General features: G+C 34.2%; 1 protein-coding gene across 1 annotated transcript; it reads right to left on the reverse strand.

The window, feature by feature from the left end:
- Window positions 1–8,750: 8,750 nt before the first annotated feature.
- LOC124637051 lies at window positions 8,751–11,289 on the reverse strand. Its single transcript, XM_047173368.1, has 2 exons — window positions 10,199–11,289; window positions 8,751–8,813 (listed from the first exon to the last, which is right to left on the reverse strand). Exons 1-2 carry the CDS (start codon window positions 11,287–11,289, stop codon window positions 8,780–8,782), a joined length of 1,125 nt encoding a protein of 374 aa, XP_047029324.1. The 3' UTR covers window positions 8,751–8,779.
- Window positions 11,290–11,532: the final 243 nt, after the last annotated feature.

Below are 11,532 nucleotides of genomic sequence, written 5' to 3' on the forward strand. Positions count from 1 at the left end.
GGGCATGAGAAATTTTGTTGTACCTAATAAAAATAGCCAAATATTTATTTGTTTAATTTTGTTTTTATTTGTGCCGTCTTATCAAACTTGATTTATTTTTAGATGTACTTATTCTAGGCCTTACTTGTTTTTGTACAGAATGATAGAAAAATAATATGCTATTATAAATAATAAGCCAATAACAAAAAAAAAACAATTGATTCAACGACTACAAGACAATTCAAAATTCGAACAAAACAGTGACGTAACACGTCGCGTCCCTATTCTGGCGGTATCGATACTCGGTGGCGAACGTTCGTATCGCACACTCCGGGTGATTTGCATAAAGCTCCGCGGACAACGTTTTGGCGTCAGTTCAGCTTGTATCTCATTAGCATAACTGCTCAATTATTTTGTGCGGAATAGTCACTTTACAGACAAATTTTGGTTTTGCGCTACGTTGAGCGTCCTATTGAGCGGTGCTACTAAAAATGTCGGCTACAATCCAAACGTATGCTGAATGCGAGGCGGTATAGAATTAAATTAGATTTACGTGAGATTTTTTGGCAAGTTTATAGTTGGGAGCTATTTCATTTTATTTCAGGATATTTTCAGCGCGTAAAGAACTACATAACAAGCAATCCAGAACTCTTGAAAACTAGTTTTGAACAACCGTCTGATCCAATATCAATTATAAGCTTCAGACCACTCCTCATAATTATTTAAGTATTTCACCAAAGCTACCCAACTATGTACGTAATCAAAACTCAAAACACTATTGACTGACTATCTAAATTACCCTCCATCCAATGAAACTGATGCAATTAGCAAATGTTTGTTTAAATGCGAACTAGCAAATAGTGTCCGTTTAACTCCCATGGAGGATTAAAGTCGATGTAGTTTTCCAATTAACTTGTAAATGTTGCCACACTGCAAATGAAAATAGGCCTTTGAATTTTGGGTGATGACAACCCCAACGCGTAAAGTGAGACGTATTGTGCGAAGAATGTTTGTTTGCAAAGAAAATATTAACTTGGCACGCGATTACTAAGACGGGGGGATGATGACAATTTGCATAATTTAGAAACGTATTACACACACAAACAATATAGGTTCTCAGCATTCCCCTTTCTTTTATTACGCAAATCTTTTTGAAAATTACTAAAAATAGTGAGGTAGCTCCGTTCAAAACTCAATCATTATGGTGGACTCAAACGATGGCACGACGCGGGCATATCAATGTTTTTATGTTTTCCAACACACACGCCTCAAGCCAAGGCATTCGATGAGTGGCATTCACGCTATATGACTAGCAACGTCTAGATCTACCTACCTTTAGGTCAATAGCAAAGCGGTACTCTGACGTGACATTACAGCGCCTCGTATTGCTTTTTAAATAGCTTTTTTCCTTTTTTGTATTGTGGTATTTAAAATTCATAATTTTGATCAAAGCAATTAAACGATGAATTTATCGAAAATCCAATCATCCATTAAAAAATACAATAATTGAATACCCTGAAGCTATATTTCCTGAATATGTGGTCAGTCAGTGAATTGACATATTCGCCCATTACTGGAACGCTTTATCATTGATTACAAATTGAAAAGGCAGCCTGCGGTCCGTTTTATATTGTAAAATAGTTGCACCAACCGCTACGGTGATGGTCAGTGATTTTATTTATTATATTAAGCCTACGATTGCTGGAATTCTTTTGTATAAGAACACATAATATGACATCACAGTTTTATTCTTTATATGTAGAGTTTGATACAAATTCTAATTTGCAACACACAGACAAGAGAATCTGGTCTCTAAAAACATCTTTGAGATTTTCTTATTCAGGTACATTGTTACTGTAACGGGAATTTCATACTATACGTATTTAATTACGATTAGCCCAAGTTGACAATTACATAAAACAACCGCATAATAATTTATTATTTTTCAAACCAAACATGAACAACTAAAATTGTCCTTAATTAAATATGTATTGTCTGTTGCAGATTATGTGGTTTTATATGAATTAGAATTTTGTGGTAATTATTATAACAATAATAATATTGGCTATTTTACCTATTATCTGTTTTTCAATAGACACAATCGATTATTACAATGTTAACCACTTAATTAACTATTTCAATTAATCACTACCTACATAGGTTTTGTGGTATGAGGTCCTATCAACACAATATGCATTTGTTATTATGATAAAAATTAACATAGGTTAACGAATCTAATAAAACCATTTGAAAGTTAAGCATGTTAGTGGATTACATTTTTCTAAGGAGAACCCCGGGCATAGCTCAAGTCATACGGGGTGTTACGAGTATACGCGAACAATTGACAAACCCCGATGGAAAAATGACGTTAAAAACCTCCTATACGAACCGACTACCTAGAAATCCGCTAGTGGGTAAAAAGCTGTACAGGAATTGCCTTAAAAATCACCATGTACTTGTTAATATAATAAAACATACCCACTAAATACATATCACCCTTTTAAAATCCCTCGTACGTCTCGCAATGATTAAAAGAGTGCTTCCCCACTTATAGCGCGGTACACGAGCTCGCAAGATGAATAGAAGCGATTCATCTCTATCTGCGCCCGTCGCCTTCGTCTCGTCCACCACTTACACTGCAGCTTATAATATAAGCTATACGTATAGGTCAACTTTTGGTTAAATCCTTACTACCTATAATACTGTTAATCCAAAAGTTAGTACATATTTAATCACTGAGGTGACATAACAAAAACAGTTACCCGGTTATTTGAATTGGCTTGGTTAGAGTTCGGGTTATTCGTCATCTCGAAACTCTTAACTCACCACGTAACATAAAAGTGATAAAATCACTAACTGGACACGAATCAAAATCTTGACGTGTCGAGTTGACGACATGATAAATGTTCAAATTTTGAGTTTCACCAACTGGACACATTCGTGGTGAGTTAAGTGTGTCAAGGTGACGAACAGGTGAAAGAAGTTGTGTTCTCTGATGAATTCGACTCACATGTTAGGTTTGCAATTCGTTTTATGATTTTTGCTCACGTTCAACTTACTGTCTTAAATGAACTTATAAATCTGTGTCAATTAAGTTCATAACAATAGGCCCCATTAAGTAAAACCAATACATTTAAATCTAACAACGCTTAATCGTATCACAAAACAGTAAAATGTTTCCCTACCTACAATGTCGTCTTGAAAATGTACCTAAGACTTACGACTCCTTAGAGACGAAACAGGATAATCTTTATCGTGAGGCAAAACCAGCTTTGCTACACATAAAATCAGATTTTCTTAGTTCAAGTGTTCACGTACATCGGCGTTTGTAGACGTCAATTAAAGTTGGAGAAGAATTCATGTGTATGATTTGTTATCGTTTAATTTGATTAGGACTCTCAACATACAATGTAGTTTTTTTTTTAATTTTATGTAAGTATTTATTTTAGAAATGCTGCACCTACCGTGATGAAATATAGCCAATTTTACTTTTAAAGAGTGTAGCTTTCCAAGATTCTTTCATCGGTTTAATAGTTTCGGAGCCTTTAAGATATAAACAAACAAACAAAAAAATGTTTCTTTTTTATTATCCTCGTGCATAGTCACCAATTAAGTATACCTTCATTAAATTAGTAAACATAGAGTTATATAACAAAACTACCTATATTTTCTAAACACAAATAAATACAAGCAACTCAGATACTGATAGGTAAAATTACTTATAAATATCCTCAAGAAAAATACATTGGATATCTTTTATATTCCGACAGGGTTTCGACACAATATTACACGTACATTTTCTAGACCCTTTTGTTTTAGCATCAAGTTACTAAGAGCTTGTCTAGATGAGCCGTTTTAGACGCGATCTGACTAACGCCTTACAGCCGGTCCCTATACTCTATCCAACTGATGTTTTGGTTACTAGAGATAGAATTTTAACAAAAGCTTCATATAAATTATGACAAAGTACATATCTGATTGCAAAACAATCGATAGATAGCTTATTGAAATCGGCAGTTAGTCGACTTCTATACGCTCGTTCGTTCACTGTAAATAGGTACTTAGGTACAGTGATTCCTTTGCAACTGATTCCTTTTTTGCACCTTTATCCTTTTTTTTTACCTTTCACATTCCAAATTTTAAGACTGAAAAGGTACACTGTATTAAAAATATTATGTTTGCAAAAAACACAATACAACGGTATTATCAACGTCATTTTAATGCGAAAAAAAATTATAAGTACGAATGAATGTTGTTTGGAAAATCATATTGCACAAAAACACTAGTTATACCTGTGTATTTTATTAATCGCTTTTAATTTATTTTTCATAAAAAAATAAACTTTTTAATCTGACATCAGTTACCCAATAATTTCTAAATATGGTAGTATTGGCTATTAGTTAAAAATAAATACCATAGCCTCATATTCTTTAAAAACAAATCTATCAAGTCAAACCGTGGCTACATTTAGCAAGTAAGACAAGTATAATATATCGATATTGTACAGTTAGAAGCTACGTGATCCTCGGACGTAAAGTAAGAAAACTTATATAAAAGATTTCAAAGAAATTGATGTTACTTCGTCTTTTAGTTCATACAATAAACTTGTATTGAGAATGAAATGACAAATTGGTTTTGTGACTGAAACAAATCGCTCCAGTAAACGATTTAGGTAAGTATTTTTGGAACTTTTTTAAATGGTTTTGAAGGTATAGTACAAATTCGATAAATTAGGTTACCTATACAGAATTTTCCCAAAGTTCTTAATAGGCTTTTTGGGAAGTGGGCCGGTTCTGTTAAACCTGTTAAACACTAACACACTACTGACATAACTTAACTCCATAGGAGATGTATATCTAAACTACATTACATGTACATGTACGAGGTAAGTACATAATGCTCATAATTCATATGTCGTGCATGTATGAATGCTTAAACGCAGAGCCATTTGATGTGTTAAACATTGCTGCAATAGTTAGTATTCCATGCTACTGAGAATCATGCTGCTGACAATTTAGGTAAGCTAGCTTAATTAGAGATTTCTAAACTTGTTAGAATGAATATAGCACTATTATTGATTATGACGATAGTCACTGATGATGGCATCGTGCACACACTTTAAATTGCATTTATTTTACATAAACATTAGCCGTTTGTTGAAAAGTTGTGTCGGTACATTCATTTAGCTAATTCATAATCCGAGTTATGACTGTTTACAAATAAAAACAAATTGAACATACAATTTCAGTTAGGTATATACCTGTAGTTAGGGCTGCCATCCGTCCGGGTTTCCCCGGATTTGTCCTCGTTTTGACCCCGTCCGGGGGACGTCCGGGCGGGTTTTCAAAAAGCGTCCGGGGAAAACCCGGACACTTTTCATATAAGAAAGCACCTAACTGTATGTCCGTATTTATCGGCATTATGATACAAAACACTAACCTCATTCGGTGTAAGAGTACCCGTCCGGGGAAAAAATGCGATTTACGTCAAATGTCCGGGTTTTTTTTAATCTTTGTCCGGGTTTGGCGAAATTCGAGATGGCAGCCCTACCTGTAGTCACTTATGTACGCCTAGTACATATCACCGCAATGCAGTTATCGCAAGTACTATCATTGTGTTAAAAGAACAATACGGGATTACAAGCAGCTGCAGTTCTCTGTTTCTCTAGAATTAAATCGTTATTTTACCTCAGAGAGTCTTTGTCCTTTTTAATAACTTCTTATGTTTATTATTTTTATACCGATCAAGGGGAGAAACAAATTAGCCTCGCTACTGTTTCTTGGAAAAAAGGCTATGAAGGAAAGTGGGTGTTGTTTGACGAGCACGCTCTAGTTTTTATAAAAGTGTGGACCTGATTCACTCTTTGTGTTATTAATTTGTCTCGTAAGTGATGTGAGAAGAGTGAAATATGTTTTAAAGAGTAAAGTGTATTCTACGTTTATATATTAGGGCAAGGATCTAACGTCTAAGGTTAAAAATAAACCGAAATATACCTACGGAAATCTTCTTTACCCGACTGACAAAAAGGGTTATGTTTGTAAGAAAGGATTTTATCAATCATATTTCTTAGAGAAAAAAGTCACTTTGGGCCATATTCAATTATCCACACCCTACACTTTTTTATCTTTAATTATGTAGGTATGTTAGCGAAATGTCTGGCAGTTTCTTGTCTGTGATGCTTCAATAGCTTGTATTTAAACTCCCAAGTATAAAGCACACAAAGCAAGTAAAACTTTGTACTCACGAAGACTTAAATCTTCGCCTTCCTGCGGGAAATCAGAATTATCTAGAACTTCTTACTTAAATTAAGTTCAATATCATAGTAATTGATTTATTTAGTACCAACTAAGAAGAGTTGGTAAGTTTCCTTTATAAAAGTAATTTTAAGAGTAGACATCCTCATCTTATGAAAATAAAAATTGTGACCAAACTGTTATGCGGACTCACCATAGTAACTATTCTAAGTATACTAATACTCAACATATAAGTGTGAATAATTCATCTGTTATAAACGATATGATTTATTTGTTTACACTTCAAGACCAATGAAAGTGGTAAGATTAATAAGATACAGAAAGAATTAATGACCATTGTTTTACGCTTGTTATAATTGCGTTACACATTTGTTACGCAATTTATAATAGGGCTTGATGCCTTGTCAAGCACTGGTACTCAGCTGAATCCAGTTAGACTGGAAGCCGACCCTAACATAGTTGGGAAAAGACTCGGAGGATGATGATGATGCCCTTATGAGTAAACAGAGAGCAGACCCATTAAAGTAATCACTAATAAGCTACAAAAAACCCATCAAAATGAACACAAATTCTTCCCCACAAAACTAATCACCATAAAACAAATTTCTATTCTAATAAACGCTAATGCATGTCCAAACTTGCGAAACGCAATTAGGTCTGAAACAAAAGCGGCGCAGTGCGGTGTTTCAGCGGTGCATTTGACAATAAAATTATATTAAACAGTACCGCTTTGTGCTCTTATGAAGAGCGACGGACCTTTTTTAGTTGTGTGTGTGAAGATTTGAGTGTGAAGTATAAAAGAATTAGATATAATTATACCTACTTTCGAACTGTCACGCAGCCCCGGCAGGAGTTACATAAATACTTATATTAATACTTACTAAATATATTTAAAGTCAAATCAAAGAAATACGATGCAGATTTTTGCGTATTTATGGAAATAATATTTAAGAAAACCAATGAAAAACCTTTCTAGACATATTCATTTTATACTCCGATCAATTTGTAGTATAATATCAGTTAGAGTCAGTTAATGAGTATTTTAAAGCAGATAAAAAAGTGAAAATACCCATTGCGATTCCATGACAAGAAAAAAGTGCAATGGGCTTACTTTAAAAACCCTATGCCAATATTGTGTCACATAACTTCGTAGCTCAAGTGCCTACATAACTTACAGTACACACTTTCCTAACTTTCCAAATATCAACTACGTACAACGCTGTTTAATTGAATTAGGCACATTCACCTCGTGAACTAACTCACACGAAGTATGTACGTGTCGCATTCCATAGCTACCACTAATTACACTCAAGAGCCATGAATTTGGGACAGTTTGTTGCTAAAATGTGCACACTATAAGTAATGGGTGTGAATAATTAATCAAGTTCAAGCAAGCGCCTTTTATTGTCATAATTTTATTTGCAATTGCATCTTAATATTTAATATCAAACTGATAAACATTATGTATCATTTTTATTTATACACCTAACAAATACCTAATTTATTAAGTGTGGTTTAATCAGATTAAAAGTAGCCCGAATTTAATGGCTCTAAGTGTACACACTCAAATTTGAAACTAAGACAAAATTATGTGAAATTGGCTTATTGCAATTAGCCTACTCCGTTCTCGGGATATGCTCGTAAATTAAATAAAGCCAATTACTATGTTGTAGGAATTATTTGATATGGCGGTAACGACGTTATGTGTCTGAGCCTGTTGCTAATATTCACGTTTATTAGTACACATTAGGCATCTACATATGTGTTTGAACTCAACCAATTTCATGCTCTTACTAGATTATATGGGTAGCAATTTAGGTTTTGAAAAACATTAACAAACCTACGTAACCCGATTTGTTAAGCATAAATTAAAAAGTTTTTGGTCTAGTAGACACAGACTTGACAGCTGACTATACACTATAACCCAGAGTTCTCCAACACCAGAGTTTTCTTCTTTATAAAAAGCAATATCATAGTTCCATACCTGTTTACCAGTAAAAGTCAAAAAAGTCAAAAGTCAAAAGTCAAAATCATTTATTAAAATAGGCTAATACGATTAGCACTTTTTAACGTCAAGATTTTACAAGAATGACAGCACCCCCAAAACGCCCCCCTTTCACCACTTCCTAGTGTTATGGCTGGAAAGAAGAAGCGGTGAAGAACAAACTTCCCAGCAACACAGCTGTCTATACAATTTAATTATTATTAATTTATTTTACAATTATACAATCCAATTTTATCAATTATTAATTTAAAACACAGAAAAATACAAAATAAAATAAAGCACTTTTGTTCCACTTCAGAGCTGCCATCTGCGTTTATCTGTGAAATAATCATTAACATTATAATATGCCTTTTTAACAAGAATTTCTTTGATTTTGTTTTTAAAAGAACTGTCCGTTAATTCCAACAGATGAACCGGAATTCTGTTATAAATGCGTACACAAAGCCCCACAAATGAACCGTGCACCTTATGTAGACGATAATTAGGTGCGGTTAACTTATGTTTATTTCTAGTATTAAAATGATGTACGTCGCTGTTTTTACTATATGAATCTAGGTTTTGCCTTACGTATATTATATTGGCATAAATGTATTGAGACGCCACAGTCAGAATACCAATATCCTTAAATCTTTCCCTAAGGGAGACTCTAGCACCAAGTTTGTATATAGCACGGACAGCGCGCTTCTGTAGTACGAAAACATTCTCGATATCGGCAGCATTGCCCCACATAAGAATTCCGTAGGACATGATGCAGTGAAAATAGCTAAAGTACACTAAACGCGCCGTGGCTACATCGGTGAGAGCTCTTACTTTCCTGACAGCGTACGCAGCAGAGCTTAATTTACCCGTGATGCCAGTTATATGCTCACCCCATTGAATTTTGGAGTCTACTGTTATCCCTAGAAAAGTCGTAGCATGTACCGTTTCAAGTTCCTCATTGTTCAAAATTACACCGGGACCGAGATTTTTTACATTGGGCAAAGCAAATTTAATACATTTTGTTTTCTTCGTATTCAAAACTAAATTATTGGCTGTAAACCATTGCGTTACTAGTGAAAGACAAGAATTCACGTCATCAAAATCTACTCTATTCCTATCAACTTTAAAAATTAGAGATGTGTCATCAGCAAACAATACTACATCACACAATGATTTTAAATAATATGGCAAGTCATTAATGTATACAAGAAACAAAAAAGGACCTAAAATCGACCCTTGCGGTACGCCCAAATGAACGGGTAGATTGGAAGATTTGACACCATTAACATCAACACATTGCATTCTACCGCTTAAATATGAGCTAATAACACTAAGTGCGCTGTCTCTAATACCATAGTACTTTAGCTTCTTGGTAAGCGTTTCATGTTGGACGCAGTCGAACGCCTTAGAGAGATCACAGAACACCCCGATAGCATTCTGTGACTTCTCCCACGCACTGAATATATGTTTCAGTAGAGCAACTCCGGCATCCGTTGTGGAGCGACCCTTTGTAAAACCGTATTGTTCCGCATGTAAAATATTGTATGAATTAAAATGCCGGAGGAGTTGATTTAAAATTAGCTTTTCGAAAATTTTGCTCAACGCGGGCAGAATTGAAATCGGTCTAAAGTTGCCTAGATCGTTCTTGCTCCCGGATTTAAAGAGAGGTATAACTTTACTGTATTTCATAAGTTCAGGAAAGGTACCTGAGTCAATGCACTCATTAAATATACGAGCTAAGTAGGGCGCAATATCGTCAATAATACAGTTTAAGACTTTAACAGAGATACCCCATAAATCACCTGTCTTTTTTGAATTTAATGACTTGAAGGTTCTTACTATGTCATAAGGTGAAATATAACTAAAGGTAAATGTGGCTTCACATTGACTAACACTACTACGTAAAAGGTTTTCGGCGTTGATGGCAGAGGAGTCTAAGCCGCTAGTGGTCTTGATTGGAATATTAGAGAAGAATGTGTTAAATTCGCGAGCTACATCAGAATCTTTCTCATAAACTTGATTCTCATTAATGATTTTATACTGATTATCACGCTGTTTGATTTTCCCGGTCTCGCTATTTATAATATTCCACGTCGCTTTTATTATACTCTTACTATTCTTAATTTTATTACTGAAATACATTGATTTTGCCGCATGACAAACTTTTTTAAACAATTTAGAATAATTCCTAACAAATCTAATAAAATTTTCATCAAAATTATAATTTTTCATTTCATACAACTCATACAGCTTAACTCTACTCTTGTAAATGCCGGGGGTAGCCCACTCATTGAAGTTAGCCGTTTCTTTTAGTACGAGCGTTTTGGTTTTAAAACTAGAATTAAATTCGTATTTTATTATATCAAATAGTGCTCCGTACATTAAATGGGGATTGTTTTTATTTAATATTTCATTGTCTAGTTTCGCGTTAATATTATTTTTAAAACTATTAAAACGACTGGTTGTTAAGGGCCGACATGTTATTTCCCGCTGGATTTTATTCTTTTTATCAGGAAACCGTGCCAGTTGACCACAATGATCGGAAGTTAGGCCATTGGTAATCAGAGTCTCTGTGGCGCTACAATTAGTAAATATATTATCTAAACAGGTTGACGAGGTTGCCGTAATTCGAGTTGGTTCTAGAAATAAATTTACTAAGTTAAATGATTTAAATAAGTTTAGCAACCTTGTAGTTAAAGAAGATGATTCTAAAATATTAACATTGAAGTCACCGCAAACTAAAAGTGATTTACTAGTGGAATTAAGTTTAGAGAGAGAATTTTCCATTACTGATTCAAAAGTGTTAAAATCACCTGAAGGAGGCCTGTATACACAAATTATAACAAACTGCTCCAGTTCAACACATGATAATTCTACATTGCGCTCGACTGATAATTTTACTATATCTGAACGTTCCTTACACTTTAAATTATTAGTTACAATTATAAGAGAGCCACCATGGATGGCTTCCTTTCTAACGAATGAACTTTGTACTGAATAATTACTGTTATTAAGGAATATTATTTCACTATTTCTGTGCCAGTGCTCAGTTATGCACATTACTTGTACCATATAATGTTCAATGAATAAACTTAATTCTAAATCCTTGCCGGAAAGGCCCTGAATGTTTTGATGTACAACATTCAGTTGATGTGGCCCACCCTTTGTCGCACCATGTAGTTTAAACTATCAGGTGTATCAATAGTTGTATTAGTAGAACTACTAATATTATTAAAAGAAGAGGTTACCGTAGTAGAACCCGGGTCAATTTGTATATTATTTGCTATCAATATAGCAATTTGTCGTTTATAATAA

Source organism: Helicoverpa zea, chromosome 15 (assembly GCF_022581195.2).
Source record: "Helicoverpa zea isolate HzStark_Cry1AcR chromosome 15, ilHelZeax1.1, whole genome shotgun sequence".
In the NCBI taxonomy this organism is placed as follows: Eukaryota; Metazoa; Arthropoda; class Insecta; order Lepidoptera; family Noctuidae; genus Helicoverpa; species Helicoverpa zea.